The following is an 18,962-nucleotide window of genomic DNA, read 5'->3' on the forward strand; positions in this document are numbered from 1 at the left end:
TTTCAAGACGTGTAATTAATTAAATCACACTACAATACAGCAACCAACAAAATAAAGAACGCTTTTCCTGGCGAAAGCAACAAACCAGAATGCTCCCAAAACATTTTTAACACAATTAACCACAACTCACACTTCTTTAGCTACACTTAGTAAGCCACTCTCATTGCACTCACACATGTTGTATAACACAGAAAATATGCACTACCTACAACATTATAGTAAAACTGTGTTCTAAAGTCTCTGAATTTCACGACGAGCTGAAAATGAAACATTTTGTTACACATTTAACTTCTCATCACAATTTCTTTTTATATAGTCTTTGAATTGCTCGACGAATTGCTTACTGGTTGCTACAGACATCCGCATAAAAGCATCTTGAGATATTTCCTATATTGATAGCTTAAACACATAACTTGACTAAGTTCCCTATCAAATGAAGGCCACGTCTCACTACCACTCCATCCATTCACTCTAGGCCTCACATGACACCACAGGACCTCTCTAATATTCTCTGTCGTAACATGACAGACTCCTAAAAAATCTTAAAGTCCGGATCTAATTCTTCCAGAACTTATATGATATGATATGGTATTTCAGAGGTGTCCCCCACTTAACTCAAAAACTCTCCACAGGACTTAGTGTCCCCAAAGTTCTTCCCAGTGAACTTTAAATTCGTTGTATACACTTAAACAACCTTTGCACAAAGCAACTCCCTTTTCCTTATAGTCCCAACTGCACCTTTTACGTTGGCACAACTGAGTACTACAAGCACAGCCCACTTCTCTCACCGGGTATAGTGTCCTTTCCTCCACTACTACTTCAGGTTCCCTTTCGGTCTTTCAATGCATTTTCGCGTTTTGTTCATACCGATTTTCATTAGACGAAACTCTCTCTTCATTTACTTCCCCGATTCCATCGTACGCTTCTTCTGTTGCCAGTCTAATCCTTTTTTCGCACAAAAAATAGCCAGCGCTGACATCCATTGTTCCCAGGATTTCATTCTCTGTCCCAACATTCTTAATTTCTGCTGTGTCCTCACTCAAATACCATGTCTTTGTGCTTTCTTTCTGTTTCCCTAATGACACAGTCTTCCTTCCTTTAGACAAAAGGACCTGCTCTGCGTCTCTCGAGACCACGTCCAACTCCTGCGCTCCTGCCGACGTCATCACAACTCTGGAGAACACACAGCTGAGCAGAACTCTGCGCTCAACCGTCACACTGGGCACCTGTACGATCTTATGTACTTCAACAGCTGCCTCTTCCAGACTCTCGTACACGCCTTGTGCACTTATATGAATTGTCCTTTTGCTTTGTACGCACCCTGCGTACTTCACATTCCTGTACACACCTTGTGCACTTCCTTAACACCTTGCGACATTTCGTATACCTGCATGACAATCCGTACACGCCTTGTGTACCAACTTGGTCATGGCCACCATGGGCACCTGTACACGACTTGTGTAAATCTATGGGTCTCACTCCACCCCTGCGATTGCCCGCCTTACGGTCGTTAAAGACCGGACCCTGTACTGATTGGGCCTTCGCTCACCCGGGGCCTCTGTGGAGTAGGAGGGTGCTGGTGGGTGTTCTTCTGCTTGTTTCTGGGCTCCGACCTTCCGATGTTGCTTTGCCTCTTGTCAGACGATGTGCCAGCAGCGACCCTCTCAGATTGGCATCGCAGCGCACAGAAGGTGCCACAGCTGGCAGCAACCTCTTCCAGGATCCGCACCGGTTCGGCTAGTGGTAGGTTGCTGCAGCGCACGCTGACCACCTTGTGAACAGCACAACTCTTAATCAGTCCCTCTGTGTCACCGCTGCCTGCCGCTGCCGCCTCTGCCAAAATCCTCGTTGCCAATATAACAAAGTGGGTTAATACATACTGAGTCCGAAGTTCGTTTTAAAAGAAGCACCTTTATTGATTTCTAGTGCCAGATGTATTTAGTTTTCAATTTAAGATAAGTCGGAGATGTGAACACCCACCAGCCCCATACTCTGATCTCATCCCTCACTCTCTCCAACCGTCAGAAAGAATCCTCTGACAGTATCATTCTGGTTCTCCAGCATGGGGTCTGGCATGGATTCACATGCTCATGAATATTCCCCGTCGTCAGGCTGGGAATCCTCGGTAAAGAAAAAACCAGTATCAGTTTCGTTTCTGATCTGTCTTTCGTAGTAATAACCAATCACTTGTCTCTGCGTCATACTGACCACAGCCAATGACTGCCCTCTACCTAAGCACCGCCTCTGGCAGCCATCTTCAGATTTTTACCGCACGTTCATGTGTTGGGATCCTCGTGCTATTGCTCTCGAGCGTTAGTGCTATTTTTTCACATTTTTCTCAAAAAACTTCGTTTTTTCGGTCAAAAGAGCCTCAAGCTCCACCGACTATCCATCCGATCTACGGGGACCCGTGTCAGATTCGTCTGCGCCCCTCAAGGGTGAAGATCTCGTCGAGCTACGCTTTTGGAGGACTCCAGAAGTTTCTCAGGCCCGGACATGGCCCAGGAGAAGGGAAGCTCGACGCCCGGAAAGCTGTTCAGGATCTGCCCTGGATGCCAGCTGCAGAACGTCTTTAAGGAGGACGAACACTCCTTTTGTCTCTACTGCTTACATGAGGACAAGACGCACGTGGTGAAGGACTGTGCGTTTTGCAGCAATATGTCGGAGCGGACCATGAAGGACCGCCATCAACGTCTCGCCAACTGGCTGGAAGGGAAGAGCCCATCAGGCGAGAAGAAGAGGAAGAAATCCGAGCGGTCTTCTAAGACCTTTGAGGACGCCCCAGCAACGGGGGTCCAACACAAGGCCAAGCACCGCGAGTCCGCTGGCACCGGGAGCGACGAACGGTCGGGCTCTACGGGCGCCAGGCAGGGCGCACCCTCCCCGGCACCTTCAGCCACGAGCCAACGCTCTGGGTCGGGTAAGAGGAAGGGAGAGCACCCGGCGAAGCTCCTGGAGAGGCCCCGGTCGAGCTCGAAGGCCCCATCGGAGGGGGAGCGAGGCAGTGTCCCTCCCCCCCTCAAGGATAAGGCGGTGAGCGCACCTAAGGTGGTGAAGGCCTTAATCCATCCGGCCAAGCCCTCTATCGATACTGTCGCGGCGGCCATGGCTCAGCCTGTGGAGGCTACACCAGTGGTGGCGACCTCGGGGCTCAGAGTCTCCCTGCCACCTCGGAGGGAGTCCTCTTTTGTGCCCATCGATAGGACCCCCGTGAAACCCCCGGCGGGGAAGAAAAAGGGGGGGCAGGGCGTCGTCGTAGATTCGGCCTCAACCTCAGAGGAAGAGCTGATTGAGGTCTTAAGCCACGGCCTTGGCGTGGAAGAAGACCGGCCCGTCGGGATGGATCCCGACGCAGGTGACGACGACATCGTCGAGGGTGCCGACGGGGCTCCTGATCGCCCGTCGGATTCCCCTCTGCCAGTGCCGCAAGACAACTCGGCGGCCATTTTGTTGGCTATACAGTCCTTATGTTCAGAGATAAGGACGAGACTACCGTTGCCGACGGAGGAACCTCTCCCGTCGGGGGATCCTGAACCGGGACCTTCGGGTGCTCCCCCTCCCAAGAAAAGAAGGATTCACCCTCCACCTCCTTTTCAGCCGTCGCGCCCCGTCCAGCCCTCCTCCCCGTCCACCCGAGGGGATGATACGGGGACTGACACGGCAGCGACGGGTACGGACGACGAGGTATACGACGAGGATCTACCGTCGTCACCTCCCACCAGGGTTTCTCCGCCCGACGAGATTGGATCGTTCCACTCCATGATCGCCAGGGCATCCGAGCTTTTCCAACTCTACCCTGAGGAGAAGAAAAAGGAAGGATTCCTTTATCAACGGCGCGAGGCCAAGAGGAAGACGGTCCTCGCGGTGCCTCTACTGGACGACATTTGGGATGAGGGCCTCGCCCTCCTCAAGAACCCTTCCACGACGCCAGCTAGAAGAGACCGGTACGAGAAGAAGTACCGGGTCCCGGACGCGGCCCCCCTGTGCCTCCGGGCGCAGCCTACCCCGGACTCCGTCGTCTCCGCGGCGGCCAGGAAGAAAGTGGGGGGGGTGCGGCCTCCACATCGACTTCCCCACCGGACGGCGAGGGAAAGAAATTGGACGCTATGGGACGCAGGGTCATCTCGTCAGCAGCGACGACGATTAAAGCGGCCAAAGCCTTGGCTATCGTGGCCCGCTATGACAGGGAGTTATGGTACAAACTGGCTCCCCTGCTGGACTTCCTACCGGACGACAAGAGGGCGGATGCCCTGGAGATCCTACAGGAAGGCGAGGTGGCGTCGGACCACGCCATCACTATTGCGACGGACATCGCCGACACTGGGTTTCGCCAGTTGGGCAACGGCGTGTGCCTTAGGCGGCGTGGATGGCTCAAGGCTACGGACTTCCGTCAAGACGTACAGACCAGAGTCCTGGACATGCCGTTCGATGGGAACAACCTGTTTGGGAAAACAGTGGACGATTCCCTTCAGGCCATTAAAGCGGACACTGAGACGGCCCGGGCCCTTGGGGTTCTGCAGCAACGACGGACGCCCTTTCGGAGCAGCGGAGGCAAGGGTGCCTCAAAGGTTCCGGCGGCGGTTTCTCCACCTACCGTCAAGCGGCCCGCTCGTCGTCTCAGGAGGCCTACAGAGGACGAGGCAAGTCTGGCGGACCCCGCCGTCGTCGCCAAGGAGGTCAAGGCGGCAAAGCCTCGTCGAAACAGGATTGAACCGGCCGTGGGGTCGGGCCCCCACCGAAGCACCCCGGTGGGAGGCCGGCTGGCGAGCTTCGTCAGCGTGTGGGAGTCCATCTCCACCGACCGTTGGGTGCTGGACGCCTTAGCCCGGGGCCACGTGCTCGAGTTTCAAAGAAGGTGCCCGCGCGTCCCCCCCGTGGCCAGGAAAGAGCTTCACGTCCCTCAGCTTCTCCTGGAGGTAAAGGCGATGCTCAGGAAGGGCGTCATCGAACTCGTCCCAAAGAGGCTTCGGGGCTCCGGAGTTTACTCGAGATACTTCCTCGTGAAGAAGAAGACGGGAGGATGGCGCCCCATCCTAGACCTGCGACGTCTGAACAAGTTCATCAAGGCGCAGAAGTTCCGGATGGTCACCCTCCAGCACGTCCTGGGGCAGCTGGAGGAAGGAGACTTCCTGTCGTCGTTGGATTTGGAGGATGCCTACTTCCACATTCCCATCCTAAAGGGGCACCGAAAATTCCTCAGGTTTGTGGTCCAAGGGCGTCACTACCAGTTCAAAGCCCTCCCCTTCGGACTACGGTCGGCACCCAGGGTATTCACCAAGTGCCTTGCACCGGTGGCGGCGCAGCTGCGCCGCGAGGGGATCCACGTCTACCCCTACCTGGACGACTGGCTCATCCGAGCCAAGACGAGGGAACTTGCCGTGGAGCACACGGCAAGGACCGTCCAACTTCTCACGGACCTGGGATTCTCCGTGAACTACGCCAAGTCCCACCTGGTACCCGCGCAAAACGCACTGTTTCTGGGAGCGAAGCTCGACACAGTGTCCCTTCTGGCCTCCCCGTCGGAGGAAAGGACCAGGTCCATCCTGGGCAAGGTACAGCGGATGTTGGTTTCCGACGCGGCCAAGGTGAGGTCCATCAAGTCCCTCCTCGGAATGATGTCTTCTTGCATCTACCTCATTCCCATGTGCAGGCTCCGGATGCGCCCGTTGCAGGAGTTCCTGGACGCGCGCTGGATCCAAACGACGGGCGGCTTCGAGGAGAGGATCACACTCGACGAGAGTTTCCGCCGAGCGGTCCGGTGGTGGGGCACCCGCGCGCATCTGACGGCGGGCATGGACTTCCAGACCCCAGACCACCAGGAGACAGTGACCACGGATGCCTCCCTGGAAGCCGACAACACCACCACCATGTTTTACATCAGGAAACAGGGCGGAACCAGGTCCCCAGCACTGTCCAAGGAGGCGCAGGACCTGTGGCATTGGGCAGTCGCCCAAAGGATGTTTCTGGTGCCGTTTCATCTGGCAGGGATAAAAAACACCATCGCCGACTCACTCAGCAGGGAGCTGCGCTCGTGCCACGAGTGGGAACTACGGCAGGATCTAGTGGATCGCCTCTTCCGACGGTGGGGCACACCCCAGATCGACCTGTTCGCGACGAACTCCAAGTGCCGGAGGTTCGCCAGCAGGTTTCCCCAGGCGAGGAGCATGGGCGATGCTTTCTCGTTCCCCTGGGAGGGCCTGTTCCTCTACGCGTTCCCTCCTTTGCCACTGCTAATCCGGCTCGTCAACCAGCTCAAGAGGTCACGGTGCAGGATGATCCTCGTCGCACCTGCGTGGCCGAGGCAGATATGGTTCCCGGACCTTCTGGACTTGTCAGCGTCCCCGCCAATCAAGCTGCCGGTGGACGCGGATCTACTCTCCAGGGAAGGATGCGCCATCCTCCACCACGACCTGAAATCGCTGAACTTGCAGGCCTGGCTCCTGCAGCGCTAGAGTTTGGAGGATACGACATACCGGCCGACTGCAGAGAGGTTCTTGCAAAGGCCAGGGCGTCCTCGACTCTTAAATGCTACGGACACAAATGGAAGAGGTTCTCTGTCTGGTGCCACGCACAGAAGATTAACCCTCTACGGATTACGGCTCCCCAAGTACTGCCGTACCTGCTGACGCTGGCCAAAGCTGGACTGGCACACGCGTCCATCAAGATTCATCTTGCTGCGATCTCCCGATACACCAGAACCACGGGCCAGACGTCCCTGTGGTCTCATCGTCTGGTGAAAGAGTTCATAAAGGGACTGTTCAGATCGTTCCCGCCGGTGAAGGCGCCGGCCCTGGCGTGGGAGGTCAACGTGGTGCTGACCAAGCTCATGGGACCTCCGTTCGAGCCTCTGCACTCGGCCCCGTTGAAGTTTCTGTCGTGGAAAACAGCGTTTCTTGTGGCCATCACCTCCGCACGACGGGTGGGAGAGATCCAGGCCCTTTCCTGCAAGGCCCCGTACTTGACTTTTCACGACACGAGGGTAGTGCTCAGGACGCACCCCTCCTTCATGCCCAAGGTACCGTCGGACTTCCATCTAAACGAACCCTTGGTGTTGCCTGTGTTCTTCCCGTCGCCTTCGTCGCCGGCTGAGAGGACTTTGCACTCGCTGGATGTGGCTAGAGCGCTGAAGTTCTACGTGGACCGCACGAAGTGTTTTCGGAAGACGTCACAACTCTTTGTGAACTTTGGACCTGTCAATCAGGGGAAGGCTCTCTCGAAGGCTTCCATTTCCAGGTGGCTCTCCGGCTGTATCATGTACTGTCATCGGTTGGCAAACCGACCGCTGCCTGGCCGTCCGAGAGCCCATTCCACCAGAGCGATCGCAGCTACCACGGCGTTCCTTTCTGGTGTGCCCCTGCTGGACATATGCAGGGCTGCTACGTGGAGGTCGACGCACACCTTCACGAAATTCTACTGCGTCGATCGGGATTCCAGGGAGGAGTCCAGGGTCGGCCAAGCAGTGCTGCGCAACCTGTTCGCCTGAGGTGAGCCTGGTGAGGAGGTAAGATGCTTAATGTTGAGTTTGATGTAATGCTTAATGTTGAGCCTTTGCCACCTCCCGTGGTTGTGCATGTGTGTACTGCTATGTATTCTTTATTCATGAGCATGTGAATCCATGCCAGACCCCATGCTGGAGAAGGAACAAGTTACTTACCTGTAACTGTTGTTCTCCAGCATGGGTCTGGCATGGATTCACATGCGAACCCTCCCGCCTACCCCTCTGCGGCTCTTCACTTGGTCATACTGCCACTTCACGTGCTTCCAAATCTGAAGATGGCTGCCAGAGGCGGTGCTTAGGTAGAGGGCAGTCATTGGCTGTGGTCAGTATGACGCAGAGACCAGTGATTGGTTATTACTACGAAAGACAGATCAGAAACGAAACTGATACTGGTTTTTTCTTTACCGAGGATTCCCAGCCTGACGACGGGGAATATTCATGAGCATGTGCATCCATGCCAGACCCATGCTGGAGAACAACAGTTACAGGTAAGTAACTTGTTCCTTCTCTGAACATTCTATACCATGACATCACACCCAGTCATAACATAGTGTAGTGTACCAATACAGTAATATCATTAAAGTATATTTGTCTTTACAAAATCCAAACTTCAGATCATTACAACCATCCTTACTCAAGTCAGACAACCAGTCCAAACGGAAAAAGAGTAAAACCACACACCTCCAAATATAAATATGGCCAAAAACCAACTAAATCTACCAGACACCATGCCTCGACACCCAGTGATAAGGATACTTTACCATGGCATAGCCTCAAAATAGAACTCCCTCACAATATTTCCCAGTGTGTAAATAAAACAATGCACCCAAATTTCATAACACACTCTATGCATGTATCCTTCAACATGCTCCACGGTGTGCACATATGGAGGCACCGGGAAACTTTTACACACGTTACTCAACACATAACGCGCATACCCATATGAGGACCACAATATCTAAACTAACACTTCATGTAAGTATGCAGTCACCCACATAAAAACATTTGCTTCACTAAACCTCATTCACACACTACCATTATAAGGTAAAGCACTTATATATGTGAACATAGACTGATTGCATGTATAGTATAGCCAGTAAAACATGTGTAGCGAATAAAACATTTGTACCCTTTTTACCCAGACCATCCACCCTCATGTCCATGAATGGATCCATTATTCAGGAAATAGTATCCTGCATCCACCCATATTCAGCAAAAATAACCACCACCCCCCATTTCCATAAATGGATGCACAACGCAGGAAAACACCCTCCTGTACTCATAAAACTGATACTGCGACAATCCTAATGATCATCGCAACACTCCCCTGCATGTATTCGTGCATGCATATTCAATACTACCCAGGGAATCCTAAAAAGGGGTGGAAGGGCACAACACAAACACAGCAAACAAGAAACAAACAATGGCCTTATAAACAACATACCTCTACCACCCCGGAAAAACAACCTAACCCTATACAACGTGGGCCACTACACAGACAAAACAACATATTATTACATGCCCATACACACCTACTGCTAATTCTGACGCTAACCAGAGTCAAGTTGTGCTGGATCCAGGAAACTCCCCAACTCAAGCTCTAGGAGTCCCAAAACACTTGATGTTGTGAGCCTTCAGGAGTTGCCCCTTACTCACAGAGCACACCGCACTACTCCCCTGGATTGATGTCAACCTTATCAGGCTTTCCGGATGTTCATTGATCCACTCTTTAGAGCTGCAAGCATCTTCTTCTTGAATGATGCGTTGTTAAAAATAAGTACTAAAACGACGCAACGCACTTCCGACATAGTTCGTAATCTTCCTTGAAGGCATCACCTCCAGGACACTGTGCGCCGGACAGGGTCTGCAGGCGCACCAACGGCCATCAATGTAACTTGACAGAACCAGTGTTTGCTCCTGTGACATCACCATTGGTCCAAGAAACGAGTTGGAAGGTTGTCCCGCCTTCAATACTGCAGGATGGTCCGGGATCTCTCTGCCAACAGTTACCTCTGCAGGCTGAATCTCCCACTCCCTGCTCGCTGTCTCCTGAGCTGCCCAGCTCCCAGGAGCAAAGTAGGGAAACCATGGACGGCGGTTAACACACCCTATCTCTCGCTGGGAAGACACAAGATGAAACGGGAGTGGGGACAAGGCCCCTCTCCCTGCCACCAGATCCGGACTGCTCGCAAACTGCACAAACATGGCTGAGTTGGTCAGGCATACTTCTGCATGCTGGTGGAGGCCTCAACACTTTCTGGCCATGTCGCCGGAGCTCCTCACGCTCCATTAGTGGGACAGAGCAATCTTGGCTGGCTGCACTGTACCCTTTTGCCATCTGTGTGTGGGGAAGACTTGTGGCAGCAGTGTCCTCAACTTGCTGCACGCCACTCAGCAGCACTGGCATAGGAATCTTCTACTGCAACCTAGCATCCCATCCTCGTCGCCAGTGAAATGATTGAAGAGTACTCCTTATGGTAAGTTACAATACGCTTTATTGTCCATGGTCTGCCATGGTCTTAGGATCAGTAAGACAGTAGGTATGGTAGAAAACGAAGACGACGTGCAGAAATAGGAACAGTGGACTTCCCCACACCCATCAACTAGCCACTCTCACTCCGAAGTCCCCAACCATCAATTACAGAACCCTGATGCCACCACATTCCACAAGGAAGCTGTGACATCATACAGTCAAACACACAGGATACATTACTACATAATATTAAGACTACTACCAGCCCACCTGCTACCCACAGTACCGTTGACTTTATACTGATATTACCTACCTTGTACTAGCGCTATGATACCTACGGGTCTGGGCGCTGCAAAAAAATGAAATAATGTATTTTGTTAGTCTATCTTCCGCCCTACCCCACCAGCTCCTAAACCCCCAACAACCATCTCATGTAAAGTTATCCAATTATCGCTCATGCATGACACTTTCAATGCAGATGAATATTTTGTTTATTTTTTGCAGCTAATGATCTTATAGAGCGAGAATGTCCCCAATCTACTAGTATGCTGCACTTTACAAAGCAGTCTTCCACTTCTTCTAACTTCCCCATTCTGCTAGAAATTCTGCGTGGGACATCACTGCCCTAGAGCGGTTCTATATCTGAAATGTGCCTGTCGTACCATTTTATTTGGAATTCTTCTTGGTTTGAATAAGTCTGTGCCATTTTGTTGTTGGGCTGTCCTTGTGGGTTGGACCAGATTGATTTGTATATAGATGTTTCTTCTCTGGAATGATTGTATGGATCAGGGTAATTTTACAGAGGCTTCCTTTCACAGCTTACTCCCTCCGACTCCTGTTCCATTTGCTCCCTGTCCCCTTCTACTCTTGCTGCTGTCTGCTTTCTTTTTCTCTCCAAGGGGCAACGTTTCCTCGGACATACGGAGGACTTCTTTGTATCAGGAGGGATTCATCCCTGTGAACTTCAGCACCTTTATGCATTATGCAGTGACTTATGAGCTATCTATATAGCCTGGATTCGATAAAGGCAGCTCTGCCGAAACACGTGTCATCCACAAAGGCTCTAACATCACAAAAATAAACAGGAATTGATTAATCATCACTACTTGCCATTCCATTATTTTTCGGCGCACTATCAAGGGATAGCTCAACACAACCATTATATATTTCCATGGGGCAAGCCACGTGCCTCTGTCCATTTATCTATTTATTTAAAACTGTGGTATGGAAGCTGTGAAAAACATGCAAACAGGTAATTTGGTGTTGTTTGTTCTTCATAGAGAGGCTATCACACATTTACAAAGTGATGAAATGCTTGGGTTATTAGGGTAATCCAGAGATGGAACCCTTTGCTCTCTATGCCCCGAGAGAGTCTGCACCTCAGATTCACCTCACCTCAGAGGCCCAACTATGCAGAAACACACGTCTGGGGTTGCCGGTGGTACATTTGATCAGAGCCAAATTGTTCTGGTACTGCACTGTAATTGTGGGTTGGCCCCGACATATATGCAAATTAGTATTTCCCATTGGCCATTGCATAGACCGCTAAACTAAAGCTTAATTGGATTGTAAACCTTCCTGAGTGAACACCATTCCTTAGCAAAAGTTGTGGCCATGTTCGTTCTTACACTTTTGGCAAATGGTGAATTTATTTATACCTTGCAAACAATATTCATGTTTGAAGTAACAAAAATCGTAAGTGAACATATGTAGCAACAGTTGTATTGTTGATTTCAAACCTATTTGTGAGGCAAGCAGTTACTTGTGGACTAAGATGATTTCACCAAGTCATTTCAAGTCAAATTGGTTCTCTTTTCTTACCGGCTTCATCTTTTTCCCCCCGCTTCAGGTGTGTCTTTTTGGCAACGCAGAAGTGTCTCTGAGGGACTGCCTCAGGACAAATGCCCCAGAAAAGGAGCTAGTTCAGATCATTGGCGCGGCAGTGGGAAGAAAGAAGAAGCAACATGCCGGTAAGCCCTGTACCTTGGGAAAGGATCAGAGTTTTAAAAATCCATATATTTATATGGTAGCAGACCAAGACAACTGGATCAAAAGTATATGGTGAGGTGTCTAAAAAAGGTAAATTCTGCATAAAAGGTAGGCATTTTTCAGTAAAAATAATCTGAGGTACAGCAATCATGGGTACACGGATCTGCCTCCCAGTTGGAGGCAAGAAATACTGCTCTGCCAAAAATCTGTGGTGTCTAAGGAAAGGGCACAGATAGGGGGTGGGGCCTCTGTTTGTGAGATCACAAGAATGTGGGTTTGCTATTATGAAGTGGTGGTCATGGTCTGCTGCTTACATGTTTTAACTTTACATGCGCTTCAACTAATCCTAATGTCCTGTTCATAGATTGTGGGACATTTTATTCCTTTTTACACCAGCCATTTCTAAAACTCCTCCTAAAAGTTTGATAACCAGTATTGTAGCCTATGTGTGGTTTTCATGTCATGGGAGAGATCTGGCCTGAATGTCGGTCTACACACATTTTGACTATTCTATGTTGACTAAACCAATGGTAAACCTTCCTAAGTTTTTCCAGATCAGAAGTTGACTATTACAACTGTTATGATTAGATTGGAAAGCAGAGCAAACAGTGAGCGGGGCATCCGTAATTTGGTGAGGAGCAAATATCGGAGTTGGTCCGATAGGTCGGCATATTGTCTACCTGTTATTGTGTTCACAGAACCGAGACCAACTGTACAAAGAATACATTTCAAGGGTTTTATTAACACATGGTTGAGGGTAAATTAAGCAAGGTGGTGTCAGGATTTTAGCTATGATCGTAAACAACAAAAGGGTAAAGATAATGGCTCCAATTGTCAGTTCAACGTGAAGAAGGTGGCTATCATCGTAAAGAAAAGGGTAAACGTAGTGGCTCCAATTGACAGTAGAAAGTGTGGCCTTACCAAAACTATAAACAAGGTCTCCAACAAAGGGTTTAGTATTCCAAATGTCAACAAGTCCCAATGTCCTCTCAGTTTTAAAAACGAAGGAAGTGTCCACAATTTCTTCCCTCCTCAAAGGGGCATCTCCTCCTCTTTTCCTGCTGCCACACACTGGTACTCTGACCTCCCCTTGGGCTACAGGGGTTCCCAGGTTGCAGACCCATGGCTCCTAAATAGATTAGCTTATCCAGGTCTTCCTGACCACTGCCTTCTAGGTTTTTTCCTTGGGCTTCTTTACAGATAGCGCAGCAGAGCTTCCAGCCTTGCCGAGCAAAAGGTTTGGACTTGCAAGATGACCTGGTGTGCTCTGTTGGGGATTGGTAGAGAAGCGTGGTCCTAGTATCACTTTCCTTCCACTTCGCTTGATGTTCTCTCAGACTCTTCTCTGTCATGCTGGTGTAAAGAGGAAGGCACCCCAAAACCTGAACGGTAAAAATAATCAAAGAGCCAAATAATCACTGCACCTCTTTTCAAGGGAAAATAAAGTTTATTAAATGTGAAAATGTGGTCCGGTAGAACTGAACTGACGCAGAGCTCGTCGTTTCCCAAGAAGTTACAGGTTATATCGCGGAAAACCGCAAAATCTGAATACATAGGTTGCAATGCTGTTCGCCACCCTCATTGGCTACCACCTATAGAACATGCCAATACCCCACTATAGTCCCTGGACCTATTTGCTACACCTTATCTAAGCCCATTCCTCTGACACATGGCCCACTACATCGTCCCTATTGAATCCAGGTTCGGATTGGTTGTTTGAATATATTCACACATTAATAGACCGAGACTGTCATGTGATGGGCCCCCTTCCGATCCAGACATGTTCAAAGTAAACTGCTTTGTTAAAACAATAGGCCGCCTCATTATACCAGATGCCTCCGCGCACACGAGTTGCATCCCCAACCGTGTACTAAATGTATTGGCATCACCTCTGCTCCTCCTATCCCAAATCACAAACGTTCGTACATGCCACCCCCTCTTACCACATCTCCTTCAAACCCCAGCTGCCCATTAATGACGTGACTGAAGCACCGCTCTCAAGTCTGAACTTGGATATGCGTGTGCTTGTAATTCAAATGGGATGACCAATCTTGGGCTGAGGGCGGCAGTGCTCCTAAATCTTTCTCCGGCCTGTTGGGATCACATAACCTTATGCACTATTCTCATGAATGTGTCCTTCAAAGGGTGCATACCCTCCTGTTTCTCCCTACACTAGCATTCCATTCCCACCACGTTCAGTCCTTGCCCTACAATTGGCGTTTATCGTTGCACCGTGGGTGCCTCTAACCTCTGCTTCTCTCCTGGGAAACGGAAAGGGATTTCTCTTTTGAGACTCAGCTAAACGGCTCCACATCAGGACCTGCGTTAGATTCTGTCTGTGTACTAGGCCTTAACATCCAGTATGTTGGCACTTCTGCCATGTTAAAACGCTTACCTCGCTTCTACCACAGAACCTTTCTGAGTCCATCCTCCACCTGGTTCAGCTTTTTTCGCACACCTCACTAAGGAACCTAACTTTATGCTACAGCTTAACCTGGGTGTGTGTAATATATACTGCCCTATCTAACCTCTGCAACCGCAACATTTATATGTTTGTTGCTCCTTCTGTGTTTCTATATGTGATTATCTAACCTGTCAACACGAACTACAGACCATACAAACGCTTTCTGCTGCAGTAAACTCAATTCGCTCACACAATGATACGTTCTAATAGGTTCAGCCTGAACCTTTTTGCCTGGTTGGGATGCTGTATGTGCATCCCGACAGTGGTGGCGTGTAGTTCCTCCAGTCACGCTACAATTTACCTTGGACTAATATGATCTTTTGGAACCTCCCTCGTCTGACTGCCTAAGGAGGTGGTCTTCACCTCTTTGCTATTTTACAGCTCTCATCCCCCTCTGCAGTGGCTCAATTACCTTTTCATTCCTATCCCTATGAAATCCCTTTTCATCCTTGTGCCAACAACTCTCTCCTCTGATGGTATCTCCTCGTCCTGTAACCCTCCCTCAACTCCAAGTCCTCTAAACAACAATATTCTCCACCTAGACCTTTACTCTTCTCCTTCTCATAGCATTATCATTCTCATCTTTCTTCAAGATGGAATCTTTCTCCTTGCTCTCCAAATCAATATCTCTTTTAACCCAACAATATAACCCATTGCAAATTTCTAAGCTATCTCTCTCCTGTCCAATATCTCTGTCCTTCTCTGCTTAGGTGGTAGCCCTTGCTTACCTCTTCAGGGTGATGCAGCTCTTTCTCTGCTCCCAAACAGTCTCTCATTCTGTCTTCAATAAGCCAGACTGTCTCTTGCTTCCCTCTACCACTGCCCTCCTCAAACCTCTTTCTCCAAGGCAATCTCTCCATCCTTTCTATCCCACACCTCTCCTTCTTTATCACTCCACCAGTGTCTCCTCCTTCCTAGTCTCTGCCGTCATACCCTACCCACTTGGGGTCTCCATCGCAAGGGTCTCCAGGGTCTTCTGTTCTCCCTCTGCCAAACTCTCACAAGGGTTGACAGACTCAGTGAGATGGCTGTCTTTTAAAATTTGATCTCTCCTCCCCTTGGGTAGCGATTAAGAATATTGGTTGTGCATGGGCTTTGTGGGATGGGCTGTTCTCCGATTGGCTATTGTGCTTAGGATCATGTTGGCTGGAAGAAGAGTGGCCTAAGCTTATTTTTGAGTACTGCTGGCATTTTAGATTTTAGAAATGGCCTCTATTTCTTTAAGTGCTACTTTCTTCCTCCTGTATATCCAGATTCTATTGCCTGCTTTATCCTGGGCCCTTCTTTTCCCTATTGTGGTTCCTGACTCAGAAAACACTTAGGGAAACTGTATAGAACATCTGTAGCTTCTTTATGACATGGAAATTGCAACTGTATATCTGTTATGGCGTACACCAGAGAGGGAGAAAGGGCTGTGTTTGTTTTCTTTCTATCTCCTGCAAGGCAAGTCAGTTTCCTATTGTTGGTATTTGTACCAAAGAAAGACATGTATTTCCCTGTGCGTCATGGATTCTAAAAGGTTACATCTCCCCGCCCCTGTCCACTTTAAAGAGGAATGCCTTATTTGTTATGTCAGTGGTTTGGGTCTGGCTGGAGGTAGTTTCTGGCCCCCGCCATTCCATGTTTTTTCTATGTTTATTTATTTATTTATTGTGCATTTTGTTAGGCATGCCCTTTGGCTGTCGAGGTGTAGGCTTCCCCCATGGGCCCCTAAAGTATCTGGTGAGGTATGCGGGCTGCCCCTGTCCAAAATATGTTGTGGAGTTTGCAAAATGTCTGGAATGGGGGTCACATCCATGTTGATCTGTAATTCCAATGCCCTGTTCTTGAGTAACCTTTGAAATGTGTGGGTTTTTTATTATTCATTTTCCCCTCATGTTTTTTGGTGATTGACAAATATCCTATCAAGAGGTTTTCACCATGCAGTAGACACTATGCGAGTGACTGTTTTTATTTCACCTCACAGTTTAAATGTGCATTTTTGTACCCTTTTTTGTTTTGCTAGTCATGTTTTGCTAGTCATGAAACCCTTGCAGGATGCACAAAAGTTTGAGCTCAGAAAAGATAGTTTGCAGGCTTTTATTTATACAACCATCAAGTGGTGTCAAAACTGGGTAACAATAAAACCGAAAAGAAAGTTTCTCCTTTTGATTATGATGACGTCTCACCTCTCTGAAGAGTTGGGAGTTTCTCAGGGGTTCCTGAACCCTTGCAGGTAGGGGCCCGATCATGAGTGGGGCGGAAGCCCTCAAATGCAGTGGTAACGGTGCTACTGCCACATTTAAGGGTCTGCCCAATCTTGAGCCTGGCGTGTTTACCCGCAGCTCAGAGCTGGGGGTAAACATGTCCGAATAATGCCCATTGACCCGATGGGGAATGGGAAGTAATATTTAACGCCGAACCCGTGATCCGCCAGTAATCCCGCCAGACGTGCGTCGCTAACGCAAATAAAGTTGTGATGAGGCCCTAGTCTGTTCCAGGTTTCTAGGAGGTCTGCAAACACTTGCAGGTATGATCCCTTGCAATTTTAGCAGAATCCAATTTTTCTATGCCCTAAACGTTTTGCTGTTTCTAGGATCTATAGATTTCTGAACTTATTTACAGATAACTGCAGTCCGTTGATGCCCATAAGGCTCCTTGGACGGCAAGCGGAGATTTTTAAGCACCCTGTTTTGTCCTAGGATTATCATATCACTCCATACTTTTGTTGGGGAGTAGGTTGGTGGCAACTATAATGTAATTTTACCTTCACTAGTGGTGTAGCCGGTTTTCCCACAGTAGTAGCCCAATATACCATTATGTAAGCATTCGGGGAATTAAAGAATCTTTTAAAGTCCTACTTTCTGCAATTTTGTTTTGGGATTTTCACTCTGATCCCAGCCCTACACCACTCTAGTGGTATGGATTAGTTTAGATTGGCCCCTTGCCCCAGCTAGCTCAATACACAAACTGTATACTTACACCCAATTGTTTGCTGGTTGTCAAGGCCCTCTTGATTAGCCGTTCGCCAAAAGCTGTGTTTGCCTGGCGTGATTGGAGGCCAGTCTTTGAAAGAATGTGTAAATCTAGGAGAAACTTTTTTTTTTAACTCAATTGCTTTCCACTAAGTTTGGGTGCTGAGTCGCTAGGATAAAGTTCTGACATACTGGCGTAGCCCTCTGTCCTTAGTCCCTGGTGTTCTCTTTATGCTCTTGTATGTCCTTCCTGGTTTGTTCCTATTCCTGCTTCAGGTTCTCCTTAATGGCTGGACTGAGTGTTCAGTGCTGCAACAGTTTCTGTTGGTCCCATCCTAGGACCATTTTCTGCTGGCTGCTCTGTTTATTTTATTATTTGCCCTTTGAAATGGTTGGTCGTGTTCCTATTCCTTCCTGTGCTTTCTCTGTTTGTTGCTGGTCCACATTACAAGTCATTGTGTACTGAATACTACATAAATGTTCCTTTAAAAGGAATTCTGTACTCTGAATAATTTGTCCCTTATCCTCAAACAAGTCTCAAATCTGGTTCTACGAGTGCCTAGTCCTAGGTACTAGGCATGCAGTGTAATTTATTGAATTTTGCATCATGGCTCCTCTGGGTCTTGTAGTAATGGTATTCTGTGTGAGATAAAACAACAGCTTACTATTTCACCATAACTACATATCTGCTTATTTGATTTATCCTGTTATTTCTTGTGGGCAATTTTTCAGCAACTCTTAAACGTCACTAAAGCGACTTTGGGAGATACCTATCTGAACATGGACATTTTCCCTGGATTCCCCTTGCATTCCTGAGGTTTTGTACCAGTAACTAGAACTTTAGCTTCTATTATTGATTTATTATATATTATTAAATCACCAAATTACACTCTTACCTACTGTAGAAACTGCTGGTTATGTGTGCATTTATTTGTTTGACAGAGTGTAATGAAACCATATTGGCTCTGGTATTGTAAAATTGAATTCTGTTGGCCCTTTTTGCCCTTTCTTCTAACCTTGTGCCACAGAAACAGACTGTCATTTGGGACTTCTCATGGACCGGTTGATCGTACTACAGTACCATCTCTGTCAGTGAGGGGAGGGCCCATGGATTACCTCCCCCATCTCCTAGCCCCTCGCCTCATGTATGGGGTCCCTCATTCTCCACCATCATACTGACTGCTCCTCTATCCTCCATGCCTGGTTCTCAATTCTTCTCTTGCCTCCTCAGCCTGGCTTGGGTAAATCTGCCTTCCTTTGCTTTCTGGCTAGGGATTTTCCCATTCCCACCACCTGCCACAAGCTTGTCCAGTGACCCGTACTTGCAGACTTGTTTCTCTGGGTTTTATATTCTCTTCTCTTCTCTCCTCTCCTCTCCTGGAATACTGAGCAAAGACCTGCACCTGTGGACTAGCATTTGGAAAAGGGTGTGGTTGTTTCATGTTCATGTGCACACCTGAAGTTTTTAGTCTTAGGGGGCTGGATCATGCCTATAACTGGCCTGTCCATAGATGTTCTTCTCCCCACTCTAACCCCCGACAGTGTTTGCTTGAATTCACTGCCCTGACAACAAATATAAGCTCC

The 18,962-nt window shown here is 48.9% G+C and overlaps 1 protein-coding gene across 2 annotated transcripts in view; it reads left to right on the forward strand.

The window, feature by feature from the left end:
* Window positions 1-18,962, forward strand: part of MOCS1 (molybdenum cofactor synthesis 1) — a 497,242-nt gene that overhangs the window by 395,029 nt on the left and 83,251 nt on the right. For both annotated transcript variants that reach the window (XM_069608747.1, XM_069608746.1), the window contains exon 9: window positions 11,821-11,941. In XM_069608747.1, coding sequence (XP_069464848.1) covers window positions 11,821-11,941 — 121 coding nt within the window. The remainder of the gene's footprint in view (window positions 1-11,820; window positions 11,942-18,962) is intronic.

This window comes from Ambystoma mexicanum, chromosome 4q, assembly GCF_040938575.1.
Source record: "Ambystoma mexicanum isolate Mex_15411 chromosome 4q, UKY_AmexF1_1, whole genome shotgun sequence".
NCBI lineage: Eukaryota > Metazoa > Chordata > Amphibia > Caudata > Ambystomatidae > Ambystoma > Ambystoma mexicanum.